Genomic DNA, 24,883 nt, shown 5'->3' with positions numbered 1-24,883 from the left:
TACCCTTAACATAAAGGGAACTTACAGTGCCCAGCTCAGTTGTGGACACTTGAGCTGTATTTACATGCTATATTTCCACATGTAATCAGATGAGTCCAACTCTCATCATTCAAGAGAAGCTAGATCTGACTGTTTTAAAAGCCCATTGTGATACAAAATTTTCCATTTACTCTAAAGCACCAGTAAAGGCTGAAGGGCGCAAGCAAAGTCATTCAGTAAGAGGTTCTTAAAACAAAAATAGACATTTGTAAATGTTCTGTGGTTCTTCTAACCTTTCTGAAGTAAATCTCAAGTTTCTCTGCTCTTCTAAATTGAACTCTACTACTCACAATGTAGAACAGCTAAGGCCTATCATTCCACTATTTCCTTTGAGGAATTAATACCAAAGTGATTGAAAATGTGAGAGTTAAGATCTGTTGAAGAGCTCTAAAAACCCACGTGCAAGCTCTGATTTTACTTCAGAAGTACTGCCAAGCAAATTAGCATTAATTAGAGACAAGCTTAAAGACCAATAAAATATTAGGCTAATGGAATCATCTGGAACCGTAAAACTAAATACGATCAAAGGAAAACAAGTTGCTCCATCAGCTAATCTAATGGTCCTGACACAACACAAACCACTCAGGAGTGTAATATTCTTGGAGAGCTCCTAACACAGGACTGAAGATGTAGGAGACTGGAGAAACAAAGGGAAGAGTAAGGACAGGGTTGTACGCTTTCAAAGAGACTGACCAGATGGCAGACCAGGACTGCAAAAAGCGATTAAATAGGGATAAAATTGTCATTTTGCTGTCCCTCTTTACTCCTTCCCTCTTCCATCAGTTATGCCAACCCAGCTCCCAATCCAACAACTGAATATAGAGAAAAAACACACATCAATAAATAAAATCAGCAGTGACCCCTGGCTCTGGAGAGGGCGACGACTTGCTGGTGTGCCATCTAACACATGCAGCTTTATGACCTGCTCTCTCCCTGACCATGGAAACCCTCCCTGAGGAGGCATCCTTCTCTTGTGAGGCTGTACTGGATGGGGAGGTAAGAGAGGAGGGGACAGACTCTGCTGTCTCTGGCTTTCCTGAGAATGCCCTGGACAATCTTTTCTACTAATGGAGATATTTCTAAAGGGGAAAAAAATAATTCAGAATAATGCACTGCAGTGTTGAGAGAAAACAGATCAGTACTAGTGCAGTACAACTGTATCCCGCAGCCCCTCACTTCCATTCCACACTTAAATGTGACAAATTGCTGTAGATGTTAAGTGCAGAGTGAGACACCCAAAGCACAGGGATTACCGGCACCAGGACCAGCACAAGCCCTGTACACTGAGCAAAGGACAAAATCTATCTCTCCCTCTTCTACCTCCTTTGATTTTGGAGAAAAAAATACGAACGTTGGTATCTGACTGCTGTTACTTTTAATGCATAACTTCATAATTTGTATTTAATGACAAATATAAAGTTCACTTAACAGAAAGAAGAGGGCACTATCACAGACTAAGTTAAGGTGGTAACATTTCAGCCTGAGAAGAGCTGCAAGCACTGTTGATACTCCACATCTGCAACCCCAGCAGGAAGAATGGCTGTGGTTACACACAGCTACAAACACATTTGGAAGAGTCAGGTATCTCCAAACACCTACTTGGTGTTGCCACTACATAAGCAAGTGCTGCATGAAGCTGTCCTTTTTCTTTTTTTTTTTATTTTCCTTGACAAATTCAAAAACAGGCTGAGTCTAGAGAGAGAGCATGTTCCCATCCCTTCTCCTTGTTTGAAGAGTTTGGGCAGCTTTAGAAAACAAGCAAATAGCAAATCCCACTTCTGTGAAAACAGATCTTGTTACACTGCCCAGCATAAGCCACAAATATTTTGAGAAGGTCCAAACTGCACTTACAATCTTACCAAATCCCTCACATTCACTGATAAATCAGTTAGCTTACTAAAAAATATTAGAGCAGGCAAAAATGTGATGGAGGGTATCTTCCTCCATCAGAAGATTAATTCATCACTCATGTCTAGAGAATTCTACTGTATTTTTAACAGAGCACATATGGATTGAGTCTAGTGATCTATATAATTTCCTTTCAGGATATGGGTCTATATTGAAAAACAGTCCCCAAACAGCAACTGTCAGAGGACAAAGACCTTCAAAAATCATTATGCAGGAAGAACAGGTAGGGCTCTGATCTGTCCACTCCACTAAATCTTTCAGTGGTGATTTAAGCTATAACTGTGCTCCACAGCTCTACTGGAGATTCCTGCTTCCAGAGCAGGATCAGCAAAGCAAAAAGTCTGTCTGCACCTTCACTGATGCACAATGCAGTCTGCCATCTCCAGCAGATGAAGCAGAGGCACATGGTCCCTTCTGATTTTACTGTAGCGGGGAAATTGCCAGTGTAAAAGCAGAGGGTGGAGCTCAAAAAAGAAGAAACCCAGACTTTGAGCCTTTCAGAGCTGATGCCAGAACAGGCAGGGATCAGGCAGGAGCTGCACAGTGCAGGGTGCCTGCAGACTGCGCTGCTACAGGCCAGAGGTGAAGTGCTCAGCACAGGCATAATGAAATACACAGCTTCACCTCTGTGCATTATGTTCAATTAACCAAAGCAACGGTGCTCAGCAAAGTCACAGGGAATTTTCTAAAGACAGCTAATGTTGCTTTGGGCCATCTAAAAATGCACTCCCAGTACCTGCCTTTCACCACCCCTGCACTGCTCAAAGCCTGTCACCAGAAAACAGCAGCAACTTGGATGTGTTTGCCTCGAAACAAAGAGATTGGAAAGACAGCTAGAAAGAAAAAAATGAACTCAAAGACCCCTGTATCAGCAAAGCAAGAATAAAACTAGAGAAGCAGAGAGAGCAAACAGGAGTATTCATCCCAATTATCTCCAGAATCCAGGACAAACCCTGCTCTCATGCCCAGTGCCACCAACACTGACTGCCTGTGTGCTGCTGCTGCAGCATCACTGCCTTACACCCACAAACTCCACTGCAGCTGCCTGTTGAGCTGGAAATTTGATACACTGCAAAGTCTGCTGACAGCCAGAGGCTGCTCCCCTGTCTATAAAATATCCTGTAATAAATTACATTACAGATTGGGGAAAAGGATTCGGAAGAGCGAGAATTAAAACACAACCTTATGAGAGCTAAATGAGACCAATTAAAGGAGATTTGCTACGAGTGCTGAGGGATTTTGACCTGAGCTGTAATCAGGGATGGATATGCATTCTTTTAAAAGAGGAAAATGAGCAAGAGATCATGTGTAAACAACTCTGCCAATTAAAATGAAATGGATTATCTTATCTGTGCAGCTCTGCTAAGAGAATCCCCACATACTCCAGATACACCGCAGAGAGATCTGAGACAGTCATTCAGTCCTCTGAAACAAGGCTCAGTGATGGGGAGATAGGCAGTGATTCAGGGCACATCAAAATCTTAGCTGCATTTCATTATTTCCCCTTCCCCCGTTACAACAAAACAAAACAAAAACAAAACAAAAAAAAAAAAAAAAAAAAAACCAAAGACCCCCATGGAATTACAAATGTAAACACAAAAGTAGGCTCAAGCTATTTTTACCAGGCCCCTACATGAATTCTGATGCAGATCAGACTGAAGGTTAGGCACAACAGTGAAAGTTTATCCAAAATCCATGCAGCAGATCCCACCATCACTGCACTACTAGATGCTGCTGGGAGACCCGGCTTGCCCAGGCACATGCTCACATCCTGATAAACAATTGCTCATATTACACCATACCTCAAAACACTGACTCTCAATTTTTCTGTATCATAATCTCATTTTGCTGCCAGATTGCCCCTCACTCTCCATTCTGACATCCAGTCTGAGCATCCATACCAAAAGCAAAAGTAATTTTTGCAACTGGAGCAAAAAATTTAATATGGACACATATACCACTACTCCTGCTGTGTCCTTGCTCACAGCTCATTCTGAGCTGTACCTTTTTTTGAAAATCCCAGTTCTTCATAGTTCATATATACATGCAAAACCACAGTTTTACAAAGAATGAACAAATACTGAAACAGAGGAAGAGAAGACCCATTACAAAATCATGTTCGAGAAGCAGCAAGGAAAACACTACCATGTGCTTAGGGGAGAGCAAAAACTAAAAGGGAAGAACAAAGAGAGGAACTTGGAATAAGGAAGAAAAATTTAAGAAGCAGCTACTGAACAAGATAATAACTGTAAGAGATATGTACTTGTTCACAGCTGCTGACAGGAGAAAGTTTTTAGACCATTTTATGCTGGTTGCCAGACTTAAGCACACAGATTTTCCACTGGCTCAAAACTGATCTACTGGAGTCTGGCTGGTTTTGGAACCAACAATCTCAACACATCACAATCACTTTTGCGCAGGGTGAAGAACTAACTAAAATGCCTTTCTTTGTCCATTCTGTCAGCAGATCAGTGATCTCACTGTCATGAAAACAGCTGCACTGAGAAGCCCAATGAAGAAATACTGCACAAACCCACGGTGGATGGAGCACCCCACGCGTCTTTGTGCAATTCTAGAGGGCTTGGCTTTGGGATCACTGTCCAGGTGCCGAGCCAGCTCACATGGGCAATGTCAGCACGTGTAGGTATCCAGGCCAATGAACTCTTGGTTTGATGCTAAGCTTCTAATTTTTTCTGGCTCTTGGGGTGTTTTCGTACAACGCGTCCCCCTATACCGCCATCATCCAAAATTTCTCACCCCAATTACCACAGATAATTGACTGCACATAACCTGAACAATCCATCAGAAGTTTCTAGTTTACCTCTGCCACAAAGGACAAAGTTACATTTCCTAATGAGAAATGCACATACTATTAACAACTCTGAATACTTCCTTGGCAAAATTGGTCACAAAGGATCCCAGTGTGGAGTAGCTTAACTTGTGGCTGAATTCAGAGGTGTGACATTTGCTCACTTCTAATTCAGGCAACACTCTTTACTCACTCTTGCATAAGCAAACAGGGATGTCTCATGCTTTAATTTATCACTTGACCTCTGTCAAAATGTTTTAACAACTAAAACATGATGGGAAATACTACAGGAGAGATTTCTCACGTTCCATTAGCTTTCTCTATGTAATTTTTGTTGTGTCTTTATAATATCACAACTGTGCCCGCGGCTGGCCTGCTGTGAGCGCAGCCCCCCGAGAGCAGCGTGTGCAGCACGGGCAGCGCAGCCACAGCCTCGCCACGGGGACAGAGCATCCCCTGCCCCGGCGCACGCCGACTACTCGGGCGCCGGTCCCGCCGTACTCCGCAGCCTCGGCGCCTGCAGCGCGACGCCGCGGGGTAAACAAAGCTGGAGCGAGGCCGGGAGCGCAGCTCCGGCCCAGGACCCCGCTCCCCGCCGGCGGCCGGAGCACGGGGGCTCCGAGGGGCGGCAGCCGCGATGGGGCAGGGGTGCCGCTCCCAGCCGCGTGTCGGGGGCCCAGCAGCCGACACGACAAAAGCAGCCGTGAAAGGCTGCGAAACCTTCGGCCCCGGGCACGGCCGGCAACAGAGCACCGCGCTGGGGCACGGGTCCCCCGGAGCGGGCTCCCGGCGGGGTCCCCCGGCCGCACAGGTGGCTCCGGGGCGGGGGGCAGCGCCCTCCGCACGGCCCGGCCCGGGCCGGCCCCCCCGCCTCCTCCCACGCTCCGGCCGCCCCTCACAGACCGCCCGCACCCGTGACCATCGCCCCCGGCCGGCACAACTTGCCCCGGCCCCGCTCGCTCAGCCCCGCCGCCCTCCGAGCCGGAGCGGGCCGGGCCGCCGCCACCGCGCTGCCCTCCTCCACCTCACCTGCCGCAAGGAGGCCCCGCCGGGCGGGCAGGGCACGGGTCCCGGAGGGAGAGCGGACGGGCGTCCCCCGGCGCCGCGAGCAGCGCTCAGGCCGGTCGCGGCCCGCCGGCTCCGGGGCGCTGCGCGTCCGTCCGGCCGCTGGGGGAGCCGCCGCTGCCGCGCCGCCCGGCCGCCATCTTCCGCGGGGAGGGAGGGACGGAGCGAGGGAGGGGCGCGGGGCCCCGCCCGCCTCAGCGCCGGGCTGCCCTCGGGCCGGGGTCCCGCGGCCCGGCCGGGCCCCGCGCTCCAACACGTGGCCGGGGCTTCCCCGCGGCCGCGGGCACCGGCGGTGGCCCAGGGGCTGCCCGGCAGCGCTCCCGGGTGGGATGCCCAGGAAAGCAGTAGGTAGGGATTGCCGCTGCTGTGACATCGCCGGCAGCAGCCTCCCGAGAAACACAAACACGCACGGTGCAATTTGCTACGTTAAAGCGGTGGAGGAAATTGTAGTAGGAAGCCAGAATGGGATGTGAAGCCACATCACAGAAACATTTATTCTCAGGGGAGGCTGGACGAGTGGACAGCAGTCCGGGAGTGCTATTACACGGTCCTGCTTTTGGATCAGCTCTGGAGAAAGGACCCACCGTGCTGCAGAGAGCGAACATGTGGGACAGAATTAACATGACTGGGACCTGGAGCAGTCACAAGCGACAGAAGAAAAGGGAAAGCAAAGGGAAAGCAGGTGCTCAGGGAATAAGGCCTCATGTTGGCAACGTACTGCTTCCCATCCTGCTGTCAGAGGATTGCTGGCATCTTGTGAATAACTCTAAGAAAACCCTCCAAAAGGCAATGCAATATGTAGATTTGCTGTACAGGAACATGCTCCTCTATTAAAAAGTTTGAAAAGCTCAAAAATCATGGTTTATGGACACATTTATAGAGGATTTTTAATCTTCAGCTTATCAATTTGCACCTGAAGCACTGATCAGACTTCTGCAAGCCTGTTAAGCCCATGTTAGCAGGTGAATCAAATAACTGAAGAAAAACAGACAAAGCTATGAGCAATCATATCTTAGCATGCTTCAAAAGCCTGTTCTGCCTCTGGCTGACAGCACCCCCACCTCAGCAGAGGTGGATGAGGCAGCTGCTCCCACCACCTGCAGTCCCATCTCACAGGTCTATGCTGCCAAAATACACAGCAGCACATATTTAACACGTGATTGCATTTCTGTTGAGTTAACCCAAACACGCGCCACAGTGCTCACATCAGATTAATATCACCCCCTGCCTGCAGCCGTCCCAAAGCTAGCGTGGCAGCAACAGGTGATGCCCAGTCTACCACAGACCTTGCACTTTTCAAAACAGCTGATCAAATCTGAGCCAACAGAGGGACTATGCACTATGTGGCAGCTCAGAACTTTGTGTCATGTGCTTGTAGCATTTATCATCCAGTACTACATTCTGTGAAATGGGATTTACCATTTCAAAGTACAATTTGATAGTCTGGTTAAAAAAAAAAAAAAAACTTTCTTCCTCAGTCTAACCTATCTCAGTTACAGTGAGGGAGGGAAATCAGTGACAGGAGGGTATGTTGTACACTATAGTATGCTATACAGGCAGAAGAGTAACAGCTTAAAACTCTAGCTAAATGTGCCATGGAAGAAACTACCCCAATTTTTGCCCCATCTCTCCAAACCCCTCCTCAAACCACTGGCACAGAATCCACCTGCTTTCCTTCTCATTTCACCACAAAACAACTCTCCATCCCACTGACCTCACTGCCTTTCTAGCTACTTCATATGTAACCTCCTCTACTCACCTGCAAGACATCTCCAACCCCATCTTGCATCTCCACTCTCTTCCTCACACTCCAAACCACCCTCAGTGCTTGGCTTTATGACTCCCATCTTCCAGCTTATCATATTGCTCTGTGCCTACCTCACTCAGCATGTGCTATCCCTGGTAACATTGCACTTCACTGAAGCAATTTCTCTTTCTTAAGGCCACATAAACCATCTTTGCCTGGATATTCCATTTAATGGCTCAGGCCTGTTTCTTCCCAAAGGGAAAGTTGAAGTAGAAGATTAAATGTCTTGCTGTTTCTGTTGAGGCTCAACATAGTCTTTGTAATAGGGATGGAAGATTTTTACTGATATTATAACAGATTAGAAGGTGTTAAAACTTGCTAACTTACCATATATAAAACAATTTCAGCATTAATACTTTTTGGAATTAACAAGACTGAAATCTGTTTACAATTCTTAAAAACATTTAAGACTATCTATACCAAGTTTGGGCCTTTTTTATAGAAGAAAAATATGCTAAATCTAAAGCAAAGAATTTCAAATGCCACTTTAAATAGAACATATCCTTTTACATATAAGTATTTTTTTCAGTTTATTTTGAACTAGACATGTAGCAAGAAAGAAACAAACAAACGTTTCTGGAGCAGGAACAACCAGACTGCAGTGGCACTGCTCTGACTCTGATGTAACCTATAGCACGTTCCAATGTAAACAAGCCTCTGAAGCAGAGCCCTGGTGCCATTTCTGCAGGCTGTCCTCTGTTGGTATGAGCACTACTCTTTCCCACAGAAGCACGAAGGAGAAATAAACCATGATGAGACAGTATTTCATTGCAAGTACTGGCCAAAACCCAAGTCTGCCAACATGCAGTCGTATGATGCATTAGTAAAATGGTTTTCTGTGAATAAATGTTATCCTGCCCATCCATTCATAGATAATTATGGTAAAATTATATAAATTGTAACAAATTAGGCACAGCCACCTTTCCCTCTCCCCCATCCGCCAGTGCTTCAGAGGACCCTCCTATAGCACAAGAAACCTTCAGAATGAGATTTTATTAACTTAATTATATCCATCCTTTCCTTGTAGCTAGTCTGCCTTAAAAACCACAAACATATGCATTTTTGTTTTCTAGTACTTGTTAAGTACATAAGAATTGGCTTAAAATTCTTTAGAGCACTACACACCAACCAGTAAATTCCTATTCCTTACCAGCAGGCAAAGAGGTGGTGAGGAATTCTGGCAGGTGAGGAGTTCTCAGGCATCAAGGATCTCAAGGGAAAAATTCATAATCCTCCACTCAAGCTGCTTTAAGTGCCCCCAAAGGATCACCTTTCTCTACCCTTAAATAATAAACCCAAATAAACAAGCATTCCAGGTGCATTAATCTGCAGTCCCAAACCTTTCAAATTCTCAGGCAAAAAAAAATCACCTGTGATGTGCAGCAGCAAGACCACCTTAGCTTCTCTGCAGCACTGTTCATCAGTCTCTTACAGCAGTTCTACTGAGGTCAGGCTTATCTGCATGGACAAATGGGAAAGCTGAAGCACCATGGACAAATGGGAAAGCTGAAGCACAGGGCACATACCTGGCTTATTTGCAGTCACCCTGCAAAGCCATAGCAAACCCAAAACCAGATCACAAATCCAATCATTAGTAAACTGCTCTGTTTGGTTTTCTACATTATCAATTACCCATAAGTAAGAGGTAACAATTTTCATAGTAAAACTGAAAGGATATTGACATTCAGGGTCCAATTCTGCTCATACTCTCCCCACATCTCACAGATACTATAAGCACAGGAGCATTCTGCCAGGCCTCTGTGCTACTAGCCCAGCAAGTGAGAGCAGAGCAATCCTAGTTTAAAAGCAAATCTACTTGGGCATAAATAAAAGCTATCATCAATTACAAGTCTCCCACAGAGTAATCTACCTGTGTATACAATTATGCATGTGCATAAATTGGAAGGGAACTAAAAAAAAAACATGTTCAGACACTCGTCTTTGGTAGGAAGATAGCAAAACTTGATCTAATAGGATGAACAGATTTTAAACAGCTATAGCAGAGTGGGTTCTGGGACTATCCCTGTTTGCTAGCTCAATACTGGAGCTATTACAATACAGGGAAGTATCATTCCTAATCCCTGCTGTCAGCTAAAACATAAGACATAAAAGAGGCCCCATATGTATGCTACACTAAATATTCTTGACCTGTTAGTCTGACTATTTCGCTTTCAGCAAGTGTTTAAATTACTCTTATCCTAGTTAAAAGAGTTCCTAAAAACATGGGCTATCACCACTAATTTTATGAGTCCCTTCCTAGTGCTTATTGGCTCATATTGCTACATATCTTCAAAGATCATCAAGACAGGATTGACTGCTTCAGGATAAATCTTACCTGATGAATGCTCCTGCCTCCTATGTCAGAAATGAGAGCAGAACGTCTCTTTGCTCCCGAAATTGCAGGAGCCATTTCTTCTGGGCACGAGCAGATTGCCTTTAGTCCCAGTAAAACGGACTATAAAACTCTTACCTTCTCCCTTTAAACACTAAGGACGATTTTTTTCCTCCTGTTTCATCAGGCAGCAAAAGTAATCATCTCTCTAAGCAGCACCAGCTGACACCTATTTACTGGGTAATTGCTGCAGTTAAAGGGGATTAAGCACAATGAACTCGCTTTCAGCGATAAGGCAAAGCCACCCCGTCCCCTTTGCCACTTCCCAGACACACCTGGGAAGCGCTCAGGGGAACGGAGGCCAGCCAGGCCTGCCAAATGGGGCCCGCACGCTGGCTAGAGCCCCTTTGCTGCAGCCAGTGCCAAAAGGAGATGTGTGCCCCGCACCATGACAGCAGTGGCTGTGATGGATAGGGGATGTGTCCCCGCACCATGACAGCAGAGACTGTGATGGCCAGGAGGTGTGAGTCCCCGCACCATGACAGCAGTGGCTGTGATGGACAGGGGATGAGTCCTCGAACCATGACAGCAGTACCTGTTATGGATAGGGGATGAGTCCCCGCACCATGACAGCAGTGGCTGTGATGGACAGGGGATGAGTCCCCGCACCATGACAGCAGTACCTGTTATGGATAGGGGATGTGTCCCCGCACCATGACAGCAGTGGCTGTGCCGCACACCAGGCCCGTGCAGCGCCTGCTGCAGCCTCACGGCCCAGCCGCCCGCCCTCAGGAGCAGCTGAGATCTGCAGGGTGGGAATAACCGAGAAAGGGCAAAGCAGCACAGGCCCGAGCGGAACAAAGCCCACCTAACGGGGCACACATGAAATGCTAACAACGAGAGGCAGTATAAAAACAAAACGAGTTCAATCCAACTAACTTGTAAATTAAGAAATGATGCTTACACTGCTAGACCTGACAAGTTCTTTGCCTCTGCAGAAGCTAGGACACAAAATACACTAGTTAACAAATAACTAAATCACAACTTGAGATCAGCGTGTTTACATCAGGCAAACCAAATAGCAAGATAGCTTCTCCCACAAGAAGAATCTTAAATATTGGTGAGGAAAACAAAGACCAAGAAAGGAAGTAATAGCATAGATTTGCCAAGGATCAGGAAATTTGGAACAAAAGCAAAAATTCCCTGTTATCCCTGGTCTGTCAGGGAAATGCCATAAAGATAATTTTAACAGGTTCTGTCATCCTTTTGTTTTTAAGGCTAGTATTCTCCCCTCCCCCCTTTTAGGTATGGTCCCACTTTTTAAACATTACATTTTTAAATGACACAGAAAAAAAACCCCTCCTCTGTCAATTGATTCTTTATCCCAGAAGTACCAATTTCATATTGCTCAGGAGAATAAAGTGACACTCCAAACTTTACACTGTTTAAATGTTATTTTATTAAATATCTTCAGTTCAAGGTTTCATTGTAACAAAGCTATGAAGGTTCTACCAACATTCAGACCAAACAAACAAACACTAGCTAACTTTAATTATTTCTATATCATGCAAAAATTCTGCATCAAATGCCTTCCATTTCCTGTTTAAAATGTGATATTTATAATATATATTATATAGATGCTTACATTAGCCCCATAAGAGAACATTAAGAATGCTAAAGGTGTACAGCTGTGTTTGATAATGGCCATACCAAGCTAAGGTTCTCATTAACTTAAAAGGAAACAAAACAAAAAAAAATCCAAAAGAGTTTGTCTCCAAGACTGTGCAAAAACAAAAAAACCCAACAGTTCTCTTCTTTTAATTTTTTTTTCTGAAAGATGCATATACTTAATACAGAGGGTTCTCTTTTTTAACTATTAATAATTATCAGGTAAAGAGACAAGGAAGATCAGACCGAAAGAAGGCATGCATAATGTTTTGTATTTATCTTTTTTAAGTGGCATAACTGTAATCTGTTTGCTTTCTTTGTGGCTTAAAAAAATTCTGAATGAAATATCAAGGCTTTTTACTTTTCCACTTCAGTCACTGTGTTAAAAATGTTTTGAAATAATAAAATCTAGTGTTTGCCCCCCCATGGGTTCAGTCCCCTCCTCACTCCTCCCCTGGGATAGCAAAGGGAGGAAGAAAAGGGTGTTTGCTCAAATAAACCTGGGAAGAGTGGATGGCCTTTTCCTTCATCAGTGCTCAGCTGATCTAATCCTGGTGTGGGATAGCCCCTCTCCAATAAAGGGAGCAGAGCGCTATCTGCTGCAAAGTGACAGCTCCACTTTGTGCAACAGCTTTAATTGTCTGCCTTTTATTGAATAAGGATTAACATTGCAAATTCTCTTTCTTCTCTTCTATAGTCTGCTAAAAGATTGCCACACACTTAGTACGCTGTCACAGAAATAATTTTAACTCACTCTGGAGATCCAAAAAATTATTAGGGGTAGATAAATTCAGGTAAAAGCCCATTCCAACTTCTGCAAGTGATGCCTTCCCTTGGTCAAGACAAATCCCATCAGGTCTGCCAGAAAGGCCATCTTCTTCTTGGGGCTAGGCTCCCTCCTTGGTAAGGTCAAAAAACCACTTCCATATCTCCCACCCAATGAATAAAGGAACTGAACTCCTTTTGCAGCAAAGAAAAGAAAGGAAAATGAATTGGCCCAAAGGACGAACATCAGATCACGTGTTCATTCCCTTTCCCCTCTGCTTCATGAGGTATCCTCTAACACCCAGAGGCAACACGGGGTGGGGGGTGGCCTGGAGTCCTTCAGCTACAGCTTTTGAGGTTCTGATCTGACAGTTTTCTGTGTTACAACATCACTGTAAAAAATAGAAAAATTACCCAAATAAACACTAGGAAACATGACACTTACAAACATCAGATGGGTTAGTGGTGGGGAGAAGCACCTGGCGGGGCCGCTGGCTCCCACTGCTATTTTACTGGAGACCAACAAATCATACAGGAGGCCAGGTAACCCCTTTAATTCTACGGGTGCATATATTTCAGTATAAAAAACACACGCTATTTATGCCTCATATAGGAGTGTATGTGCAAGTTTTCATGAAGAACATAACACTAAGTTTTTTGTCTGCTTCCTAAGGAACATGTGTTCTGCAGCACTGTGGATCCCAACTACGCTACTAAAAAGAAAAAAAAAATAGAAAATCCCATACAAATACCCTCTTCCTCTAAAATCTCTGCTCTTAATGAAATGGTTTTTTAAATTAAATAAGCTGGCTTCAAAACTCCATGTTTGTCCAGGTAGTGGCTGTTTCTAAAACCAGTATCACTAAAGAGCGAGCTTCTATTCAAGTTAATTAATTGGGTTAATAATGGGTTACTTAAACCCATTTTTAAATCCCTACTTCCATCTTTAGTTTTAAAACAACATTCCATTTTGTTTTATTTCTTAAAAAAAAAAAAAAAGGAAAAAAAAAGAAAAGAAAAGTCTGTTTTGGGATCCAGCAACTGAGCAACCAGGTCTCCATAGCGTTCTTGCTGTGCAGAAATCAAAGAAGAAACAGGCTGAAGTCAGACTGCTGGGCAACAGGAAGAGAAGCACCTCCTCTCTCTTGAACCCCAGTCTTCACACTGGCTCCTCTGGGGTCTCCTTGCCACCTCTCACCGACTGTAGCTGCAGCACAGCCCGACTGTGGTACCAACTCCCACATCGCTCTGCGGAGCACAGTTCAGCCATCCGCTGTTCAAGCCGCCTCCTTTCTTGCTCTCCTTCTCTCTTTCTCTCCTTCACTTTTGCTTTCCCCCTCACTTCATTTCTGAAAGATGTTCCGGCTGCTGCCACTTTCTTAGCCCTGGGGGAGGGGGCATGTTGGATAATCTGTCATTTATTTAGCATTATTCCTGTTTTTTTATTCTTTTATACAAACAACATGTCTTTTTTTTTTTTAGATTTAAAAACACCTTCGTACAGCAGAAACAGACACGATGGATCCATGGAAAACAACAGAAAGGCAGTGCCCGGAGCATCAGATGCATGCAGGGTTTCGTGCATTTGGCTGCTGCCTGTTTGTAATTTGTATTTATTTTTTTAATGTCAAAACAGACATGACCGTTGCTGTCACTCAGGCACTCCAGAGCTGCTTGCTAAGAAGATATTGCCCTCCAGCTGAGTATCTCCACAAGTTGCTGCAGTCAGGAAGAGGTAGTGTCCACCCAGAAAGGAGAGGGAGAACAGGATGGAAGATGGAAGGAAATAAAGCCATATATTAGCTGTACACAATTTAAAAAAACACATTTTCTACAGGTTATTTGGTGTAGGTAGAAACCCCTAACACAAGACAAACTGCGCCTCATGAGGAGACTTCTAAAGGTAAGAGGCACTCACTTCCCCTTCCAGGGGGCTGAGAGTGCCAGTGAAAATTAAGTAATTGCTAAAATGTATTACATGCTGCTTTGGACAGCCCTGAGCCCGCCCTCTCATAGCCATGACCCAGAAGCTGAAGGAGTTTCCTAAGGAGTGCTCAAAAGCTCTGGTCCTAAGGAACATTTTCTGCCTCACTTTCCATTGGCTTTTGCCTTGAACGGAAAGATAATTGTATTTTTGTTAGGGTTTTCATTTTTCAAATCTTCAGTGATTTTGTCTCTGAACTTACTTAATATTTAAACAAATGTACAAGCTTCTCCACAGTTTTGTGAAATTGTAGTCCTTGTGACTGCTTTTAGCAAAGGTCTTTCCTAGTTAATGCTCATGTGCCAAATTACTGGATTTATTTTGATCAGTTTTAAGTCTGGGTTTTTTTCATGTCTGTTTAGCATTATCCTGTCATGAAAGTGTAGCCAAACTCTTTCTTCTACCATTTCTTAGTTTGCAAATCTTAGCAGAATCTCCCTTATAAGTCTTCTCCCCACTTGGTTCCCACTCTCTCCTTACACAGAAATCCTCTAATTAATATCAAACTTTTTTTCTGGCTGCAGTTTCCTTTTCAGATGATCTACCCAGAGCTGAACTCTGCCTTCCAGGTGAGAAGAAACCACTACTTTCTATTTAAGCATTCTTACTCACCTCATTCATTCTTCATCCTTAGCTTTCACTGCACATGGGATAACACTACTCCAAAATTATTCAGTGGATTCAGATGGGGGCTACCCACACTGACCCCATTTGTAATTGCTTGTGGGTGTACCTCCTCCAGAACCCAGAAATGCATGCAAATACTTCAACTTCTATTAGTTTACAGGGTATTTTTAAATATTGTTTTAACCAACATTTTGTGGTTTGGAAATACTTTCTGCTCTGCAGTTTTCAGAAACCCTCCAGCACATACTTTTGGAGGGCTTCAGCATTTTCACAGCCAAGAAACATACCTCTTCTGCAGCAGACTTTCCATTCCTAAACTTCCTCAGAAGTCATAGGCATAGTCACTGAGCCATACTGATCTTTAATTTAATAATTTCTTCTGCATCATTTTTTGGACAGACATCTCTCTCAACATTTCTGTGATGAAATCTGACGCAAGTTTATTTTTGTTTTCCTGCAAAGGCTTTTTCCTTCTCACTGCCTTACTCCCTGGAAATTCAGCTGATTTTCCAGCTCCCTTGAAGCTTCCCTGCTTCTGGTGCCCCCAACTGGCTTCTGCTTTTCAAATTCCATCTGTGACCTCTCCAGCTTGCTTGTGATAGTTCACATTCCTTCCCATTGCCTTCAGTAGGATTGAATCCCTCACAACACATGAATATAAACTGCTCCTGGCTTAGTACCAAGTTGTTCACAGAACTAGGACTCAAGTAGCAGCTATACTTGAGTGGTTCATCCTTAAATGACCACATAAAAAAAGGTTGCCTCCCAGTTGGAAATGTTTGTTGTGTTTGGCCTTAAATAGAAAATACTTAGTAGAAAGGTCCTAAGATTAGGAAACTTTGGACTATAAAATGGATGTAACATATATTTCAGCATAAAACAAAAGGATGCAGAAAGACTTTGTACATCTACATTAAGGCAATAAACAAGAATGCCTTAATGCTGAAGAACTAATTTGATCTGATGTCCTTCAGGAGCAAGCAACAATCATTTTTTCATGACATATTTTTGAGCCAAAGTTTCTTCCAATTATGAATTGTGGCAAGTTAATTGGAGGATATTTTAAATCCTCTGATATTACTGTTTGTTTAGATTCTTTTCCCCTCTGAGTTTTCTCAAGGTGGTACATTAAATACTTTTTACTTATCGGAAAATCAGTAGTAAAATTTATATGGATAAACCCTTACCCCTTATGGCACAGAAATTGTTCTGTATGGACTCTACAATATCCTTTCTAGAAGATGACATAATCATCAAAAAAGTCCTCTGAAATGACCCCCAGCATCGAAAGGTGGATGTGAAAGGGCCAACCTGTGCACAGCATGATATTCTTCCTCTCTGCTCCAGACTAGCCATTTGTCCAAGCACAGACCTGAGCACCTGGGAGGAAGCACAGCTGCTACAAGGGTACCTATGCCCAGGAACAGCTGTCTGGCACATGACTCCCATTTGTCAGGAGTGGCAGATAACCCTACTGAGTCCAGAGGACAGGACTTAAAGGAACACCATCGACAAGCCAAAGTGTTCAGCTGTAGAGACAGCTAAAGATGGTCTCTGACAGCCAGCTAAACGGCCCTGAATGCTGAATTCCCACAGGGAGCAGCCTCAGCCATGTGCGGTGCACTCCTACCCGTATGTGATCCTCACTGGAGAGGTGCTGCAGGAGCTCCAGAGCAGTGGTAGTGCACGTTGAGCCACTTGCCGTCGCGGCGGTGCCAGACGCGCGTCTCCTCGGACTGCGTGGTGCGGGGCCGGCCCTGCCCGTCGATGTACTGCGTCAGGCGGATGTAGGCGATGCACGCCGCGTCCTCCCCGATGACGTGCACGTGCGGGTTCAGGATGGTCGTGTGGATTGGCTTGCTGTTCTTCGACAGTACTGCCACGACATGCAAAACCATCGGGTTCTTTTACAGCTAAGGAGGAACAGCGTCCCACATTCTCCAACCTCTTCTATATTCTACTCACCTTTCACTGCATTCTGGAATACCACAAAAATTGGTCCTGCAATTTTTCAGGAAAAGTCCAAGCAATTCTTACCCCTATCAGCTCTTGTTCTCACTACGAACTGTACACTTACTGCCAGGAATCCCCTGGCCCCTCTGCCCCCACTTCCTCTGCTGCTGTGTCTTCAGTTATGGGGAAAGAACTTTCACTGACAGAATATCGTTGCAAAGGAGTCAGTAATCAGGAGATCTTTAAGCTAGGACAGCATTAAATATGAACAAACCTCAGAGAAGTGTTAGAATCACTCCATAAGTAGCCTGTTGAGAGAGACAAAGTCTCTGCATACTTAGAGAACTACATTTGCCCATACTAAGGACCTTGACCTAACCCCCAAAATAAAACAGATTGAACAGCTCAGGATTTAAATTTCAATTATCTCATCCTGTGGAGACATTCAGGAAGGGAGACAAATCCCATACTATAAATGATAGCATTTCTCCCAACTCTTTCTTGCCCCAGACTGACAAGGTGACTCTTGTCTATGTAAAAGGTTCATTAGATGTTAGAGAGCTGAAACCATCCAGGGAAAGTTGAAAGCAAAAGCATCTTTATGCCTGACCATTCAGTATGTTTACCCCAAACATACATGTTGCTTCCACCAAAATCTGACCATTTTTTCCATTTTCATATCAGTAAGAACTCCAGTGAGTCAAACTTTTAAAACTCCTGCAGTCTGTGCCAGGTACAAAACATTTCCACCTGGCAGAATGTATGCCTAGAGTGAAGGGATGTGGGGGTTAGAACTGAAATTGTTGCTGAACAGGCTTTTTGACAGAAAGGCTGCTGGCTTTTATGAATGCATCATAACCCAAGCACAATCAAGTTCCTGCTTACTCTGATAATCAGTAACAACAAGGCAAATTTTCCTCCCCAAATGTGACATAAAGGAAGAGGAGAGAGAAAGGTGTTGGAGTTACCAAATCTACCCACTCACAGTTTTCAAAGTAAAACTTATGGAAATCCATTCCTTCAACCAGGTTCCCCAGTGCTTCAGGTTCAAATGAGGTCAAGCCAGGATCACAGATCTTTCTGCAAAGAAAAGCAGCACAGGTTTACAGCTTGCATTTGAGCCCAAGAGCTATTCACACCGTGAAGTGCTGGTATGCCATTTGACTCACACCCTGTGTCCACCTAACTACATCTCCCTACTACAAGAAGTAAGTTCCTGAAGACTCAGCCCTACCATAACTCAAGGAGCCAACTAGATGGCATTTCACATGAAATAAATTTCTAGGTTACTGACTTTCCTTTTATTTTCTTTCTGCTCTTCTCGTTGCCCTCCCCTGCACTTTTCTTACAAACCTAGGACATTTTCCTATTGTTGCTCCTGTTGCTGTTTGCCACCTGACTTGAAATTCATTTAGAGCTCTACTACTCCATCCTAACTGATGTAGGCCAAGAAGGATAAAACTTTTTACCATCCCTGACTGTGTGACAGCTCCTCATACCCAGGAGCGAGAGCATCACTTGCACACAAACTGATAAACAACCTGTCAGAAAGCATCTCTACTTACGTATAAGCCTCAAAATCTCCATTGTTGATAGCCTCTATCAGCTGCTCTGTTATCTTAATGATCTCTTGCTTACGCACTGTGAACAAGAAGAAAGAGCAATTTAGCTGTGCTGAAGAGTTCAGTAGAAATATGAGGCTAGTGGGTGCTTCCTACAAGCAATCTGTAGAGCACCATTAGTCTAGATCTCATAGGATGCTGCTCCCTGCATTCTGGAGATATGCAGTTAAGGCAGCCATCCACATCAGAGTAGGGGGGCAGTGGTATGAAAGGGAAATGGTGATCCCATAATGCAGGGAGAAAGGAAATAAAGAGACCATATTAATTTTCTTTTTTTTTTTTCTTCTAGAAATGTCTAAGGCACCAGAGGTGTCTCCTAAATGACAGCCAGAGCTGCTTCTGGGGAGTCTGACCAATGAATGCCAGTGGCCCCGCACATGTGAAGTAGTTTGGCAGCTTAAGACGTGGAAAACCTTCACCACAGTAGCCATATACAAATGGCCACCACACAGATCAAGCCAATTGGAAAGAGTCTCCCAAAACTTGCCTATCACCATCATCAACACCTCAGCTATTGTGAATGCTGCAAACAAGCAACTGGGACATGTAGGGATGGCTTGTGCAAGCTAGAAGGATGACAGCAGCAGGATGGATGGGTTGGATGAGCAGGTCCTAGCTATGTCTGAGAGTGCACACTGCTCCTCAGGCAGTTACCTTCTGCCAATCCCTATGGCACAATTCTTTACAGCACTCTGACAGCACTGCCATTAAGCCAACCCAGCACACTGGACTTCAAGATGAATGAAGACAAGGGCTGTCTGTCTATTGTTGTTTGGGCCCCATGTGGCCAACACCTCTGCACTCTCTTCTCTTGCCCAGGCCCCATCCCTTCTGCAGTGCTCCATCATCCATGCTGATCTCCAGAATTAATAACATTTACAAAGTTTCTATTAGGTCTGTTAAACAACACAATTATAGTCTATGATTGCTGCGTGCACCATACCTATGCCTGAGCCTATATGCACAACCTCGCATCTCTTCAGCCTTCCCCACACCTGTAGGTAGACTCTTCTGCACATTATACAGGCATTTAAGAGGTTCCCTAGCATTCTTTTCCATGTTATCAGATAATATACAATTCCTACCACTAGAAGTGCCATTCTTGTGCCCTTCAGCACCTAAAATATACATGTCTGAAATGGAACCAGTCCCCTGACTGTTCTCCCTTTGGGCCCTGAAGCAAATTGTGCTGGGACTTCTGGGAAGTCTCATATAGGCATCTTAGATGCCTATCATTAGGGGGATGGTGTTTAAATCAGGACCTACTGACCTACTACCCTTAGATGTTCAAGTCAGGGGAACTGAATTCCATCCTAAATGCCAGAAGATGCTACTCTGAACTGCTCCCCCCTTGCCCATGCACCTCATCCCACCACTGGTAAGTGCACCCAAAGAGCAACAAGATAATAATCTCACTGGCCATGAAAGATGTCCATACCCACTCTGGAAATCACTTAAGAGAATTTTACTACTGAGCCAGCCTCAGAAACCCCTCAGATAGGGGACATCTGGCTCATAACAATAAGTTGGCTGGTTTTACTATGCAGGTTGTATACACTTCCAAATGTGAAAAGATGTACACAGGGAATGGCTCAAAACGATACAGTGGGCTATATCTGTTGTAAAAAATGTCCTTACAAGCAAGTTGTCTGGGATAACTTTCACATGAAAAAGGGCTGCTTTTTGGACCCCCAAACCATGCACCACGCATGTCCAGAAGATGGAGGGCATGGCAAAGGCTGTATTTGGGATGAGTGAGGGAGTCTGCAGTCCACAGTCACGGTGTGGTGGCTCATCTTAAGGAAATCTGCATTCCCTTCCGAGGCGCCTTGATGCAGTGCCATCAGGCCTGTCCTTCAACACAAGTCCATCCCATCTGACTGTGCTCGTCTCCTGGCTCTCACTACATGTCCCGAGCTAGAACCGGCACACGGGAGGTGACCGCTCTGTCCGAAGGACAGAGAGCCTCGGGATGTCCAGGGGGCCGCATTGGCGTCTGCCGCTCCCGATGAATCCGCGGTTCCTCCAAACTGGCACGGCAGACGCACAAGCGGGAGGCGACATGCACCAGCACGGCCAGCGAGCGTGGCCCGCGGCTGCTCCACCCTGCTTTGTGCGAGCCCAGGAAGCAGCCCCGCCGCAGCAGCTACACCGCCGGCCGGGGAGCGCTGCGGGCGCGTTCAGCGAGCCCCGTTCACGGCCGGGGCAGGGCTGGGGCCGAGCCGGGCCGGGCTGAGGGCAGGACGGGCTGAGGGTGGCCCCGCTCCCCGCGGGTGGCGCCCCCCGGCGGCCACCGCCGCTCCCCGCACCCGCTCCTGCGGCCGCGCCCCCGCCGGGCCCGATGGCGCCGGCTCGGACGGGCGGGGTGAGGGACGGGGGAGAGAGGAGGGAACTTTACATCTAGGGTAACTAGCGTGAGTTGCACTACTCCACTACTGCTACCCAGCTGCTAACTTACACGGTGCTCGGTTAAGTACAAAGGGAACTACTGGAGTTAGCAAAGGCTCCGACCGAGCACGCTCTAACTCCAATGTCTGCCCTGGGCTGTCCCAGGCATGGAGCTTCTCTTCACAAGACTGTGTAGCTGCAAAACAAATGTAAGCGTTAAAATAATAAACAGACAAAAATTAGAAAGCAAAATAAAAACCAACAAAGAAGTACAGACACACACAGCCCCAGCCCCGGTCAGCACACAGACACATCCACATCCCAATAACTTCTACCTGCTCTCCTGCCTCTGTCACATCACTTGGGCCACACACTGCTTGGCAGGGGCCACCCGGGCACTGGTGCAAAAAGCACAGCAGGAATTGCACCAGTGCTGGAGGAAGTCTGAGGGCAGCCTAAAACAGTGGTCAGCGTAGTGACAGCAGCACAAGGGCAAGTACAAGATGGGGTTAAAGAAAGCAAGGATATCCAAACCACTGCACATCTCAACTTGGAGGGAGGTGAAGTGGGAGAACACTGACCCACTTGGCAGAGAGGTGATTCAGCAATCCTCAGTGTACCAAGCAGGGCCTTGCTATGAGCAAGAGGAAGGAATTAATAAGAGAGCAGTGATGGACAGCTCACAGCAAAAAGCACTTCAGAAGAGATCATTTCCCTTCTATTCTGGCTAGGCAAAACACCTTTCCTATTGCACCTTACAAACCAGCGGTCTGACATCCTTTGAGCTACTTCATACTTTGAGCTACTAACAGAGACACTCCAGCTGCTGCAGTATATGAGATACTGGTGCTGTGTATAGAAAACCAGGGAAATACCATGGGAAGAGACAGAAGAGGACACACCTGGTTCTTCCTTCCTAGACTGACCTGAACGGAATCAAATATTCCAGATGCTCCCAACTCACACTAAAGATCCTTCTACTATTGATTTAAAGTCAGGCAGCTAGTACAGTATGTGTATAGGAGAAAGGCTTTGAATTCCACCTAGATTTTCTCCAACCTAATAGCCTTTTTCATATTCATTTTTTGGAGTTTTTCAGCCACAGGCTCCTCTACAGAGCTAGCAAGTTCAGGAGCTATCAGGCAGAACTTACCATAACTCATAGACTAACCACAGTATCAGCTAACTGAGCTAAAGACAAACACACAAGGTAAAGCTTGTGACAGACAAATACTCTTCACAGCCAACATTATCCCAGAATTTTCACTCAAAGCACCTGATAATGGATTAAAAACTGCTTTGGGGTCTTTTAGGACCACAGCCTCCCTTTCAAAGCACCTTAAGTCTGAAAAAAATGGTATTTGTTCCTTTGGTACTTCTGAGCATCATCCATGTCAGAAGTCCTCAGAAGTTCTGAGCAGTGTGACTGAATTCAGTCTCATGCATCCCCTCCATAAGCAGACCTGCACTACTGACCCCGTTTACCACAAGGAAAACTAAGAGATGCAGTGACTTGCCCAAGGAAACCCCAAAAGGCAGTGTCTCTGCACGGAACTCCACATCTCACCCAGATGAAAGCAAGGGAATGAAATTAGCTAGGATGAGGTTCTGGTTTTTGGTTGTTTTTTGTTTTTTTTTGTTTTTTTTTTTTTCAGAAAGGGAAGGAAATGTTTGGAAAATTTCACTGTGCAAAGGAGGGTATTTTGCAGGAAGGGAGATGATTTCTTTGTATTCTGGAACACTGGAAATGGAAAATCAACACACTGGAAGGAAGTTGAGGAAAGGAAAAATCTTAGGTAAGGAGAAATGGGAAGGGTGGAGGAAGGGGTGAGAAAAAGATGCTGTGAAGCACTGCACCCCTGGACTTACTGGCTGAGAAACAGAGAGAAAGCTGGGACTGCATGGACTCAGTCTGTGTTTTGCTCTCACTGTGCCTCCGTCCTTCAAGCACTGAGCTGCCGTCCCCGGTGGAGAGAGGGGGAGCTAGCATGGCAGGGAATTAAAACACAAACACAAACAAAACACGCAAGTTCAGTAAATAAAAAAAGAGAAAGTAAATAGGAGAACATTAAAGAAACCACAATGCTGGGCACAAAACATGCAGGAGTATCCTCCAGGGCAAAGCCAAGTAGACAGCTCGACAACACGAACCTGCTGTGCAATTTAGAATAACACAAGGGCAGGGGGGCGGAGGAAGAACAAGACACGCACTGCCTTTAGCCTCACCACAGTGGAAACAACATATCCCTGAGGCAACTACTGCTGATGGATAAGATAACGTCCCCTACAGCACAGCAGAGCTGATCTGTGTATCCTGGTGGCTATTTAAAACAAGAAGCTGGCATTGGAACTGCACAAGCACTTCCCTTTTCCGAGAGTCATGGCTATGCAGAACACTGAGAACTTCGACACTCCCAAACCTTTTGGTCTACTTAGTTTTGCCCAAGTACTTGCTTATCTTAAAATGTGGAAGGGCAGGAATGGAAAAAGAACACTGGTGAACACAGCTACACTTAAAACTGGAGGACTAAAATTACCAGAGCTGGCCACAGTACAAACCACTACTGTGCAAACTCTTTCCCTCCCAATCACCATTCAAATGCTCCCTTCTATTAAATCATAACAAAATTTTCTAATCTCTGCCAAAAAAAACCAAAACACAGTTTTGATCTGTAGCAATGTAGCCATATACAACTCTGTACACTGACCAGCTGCCTTCCTTCCTACCCACCTTTTGTTGCAGTCCTAGACTTCTCCTTGCAGCATTTGTATTCCTGACTTACAACACCCATTGGCTCAGTCAGCTCAACCATGGAACCTCTCCAGAATAAAAAGTGCCACAGGAGACAAGGTTCTGGACAAATACCCGTTCTGGATGGCTATCCAGAAGAGCTCATAAATCAAATTTATAACTGCACTATGAAACCCATCCAGTTCCCGTCACTCAAAGCTAGACTCCTAACCCACAGCCTACTCTTTGGCAAAAAGGTGGGAGCTAGAACACTGTCCTATAATGAGGCCAGGTCTTATCTCAAACAATCTCTATTGCAGAGCTCATTCACTCACTGGCATGTGTTTCTGCTCCCTGTGGTTCCTCAAAAGAGCAGCCAGCAGCTTGTGACAAGCCACAGGAAAAGCATCAGGAATTACCCCACTGACAGAGGTGACATTGCTGCTACATCACAGGGTCGGCACTGATTTTCCCTGGATATGTAACTCAGATAAACTACACAGAGAATGAGAATACCTCTGCCTCAAAATGCAAGTTATTAACACATTTGTCTCAGAATGCAAACTATCTTCACCCATCTCAAACTTGTTTTTGAGGAAGATGTCTGCTCATCCTTCATTAGGCAGGTTAGGTAAAAGACAGCTGCTCAAACAACACGAGCAGATATGGAACTTGGAAGTCCTTCATTTCAGAGGTTTACAAGCACAAGATATTTATGATATGGTCACTGAAAGATATGAAATCTCTTCTCGGCCTCTCCCTCTACTGATATCTCAGTCAAGGACAACAGGCTGAGAATGATCTTCATCTTAAAAAAAAACAGACCCAAAGAGAAAAAATAACAAGGAAAGTAATTGCATGTCACAGAAGATATTCCCAGAAAGGGGTGAAAAGGGAGTCTGAGTAGTAACAGAGAGATTTTAACTCTCTGCAATCCACAGGGAAGCAGAAAAACACAAGCAGAGTTCAAACCTCAAGGGACCAGTAGGGATTTTTCACACCTAGAAATGGACTGGAGATGAACAGATTATGATATATGCTAGAAAAGAATTCCAACTCTGAGACAAAAACAAATTAGCTCAGTGTTTATATACCACAGAGGCCAAGTCAGACGGTTCCCCAATGCATGGTCCCACTGTGACAGGAATGACAGCGTCATGGCGCATTTATGAACTGAGTCAGACA

The 24,883-nt window shown here is 45.2% G+C and overlaps 2 protein-coding genes across 17 annotated transcripts in view; both read right to left on the bottom strand.

The window, feature by feature from the left end:
- NDST2 (N-deacetylase and N-sulfotransferase 2) overlaps window positions 1-5,996 on the bottom strand; it is a 126,125-nt gene extending 120,129 nt beyond the window's left edge. For all 3 annotated transcript variants that reach the window (XM_074544788.1, XM_005481449.4, XM_014275590.3), the window contains exon 1: window positions 5,786-5,996. The gene's annotated coding sequence lies outside the window, so the exon portion shown is untranslated. The remainder of the gene's footprint in view (window positions 1-5,785) is intronic.
- Window positions 5,997-13,799: 7,803 nt separating this feature from the next.
- The window catches only part of CAMK2G (calcium/calmodulin dependent protein kinase II gamma), a 115,762-nt gene continuing 104,678 nt past the window's right edge, over window positions 13,800-24,883 (bottom strand). For 5 of the 14 annotated variants that reach the window (XM_014275647.3, XM_005481450.4, XM_014275649.3 and 2 more), the window contains 6 exons: window positions 22,837-22,950; window positions 21,038-21,163; window positions 18,523-18,598; window positions 17,943-18,037; window positions 16,635-16,880; window positions 13,800-14,112 (listed from right to left, as the gene is read on the bottom strand). In XM_014275647.3, the coding sequence (XP_014131122.1) occupies window positions 16,648-16,880; window positions 17,943-18,037; window positions 18,523-18,598; window positions 21,038-21,163; window positions 22,837-22,950 (644 nt within the window). In that variant the 3' untranslated portion in view covers window positions 13,800-14,112; window positions 16,635-16,647. The remainder of the gene's footprint in view (window positions 14,113-16,634; window positions 16,881-17,942; window positions 18,038-18,522; window positions 18,599-21,037; window positions 21,164-22,836; window positions 22,951-24,883) is intronic. The other 9 variants (XM_005481458.4, XM_005481459.4, XM_005481463.4 and 6 more) reach the window with 2 other exon arrangements.

The sequence above is a fragment of the Zonotrichia albicollis genome, chromosome 7 (assembly GCF_047830755.1).
Source record: "Zonotrichia albicollis isolate bZonAlb1 chromosome 7, bZonAlb1.hap1, whole genome shotgun sequence".
Lineage (NCBI taxonomy): Eukaryota > Metazoa > Chordata > Aves > Passeriformes > Passerellidae > Zonotrichia > Zonotrichia albicollis.
This window is presented reverse-complemented; position numbering and strand designations above follow the sequence as displayed.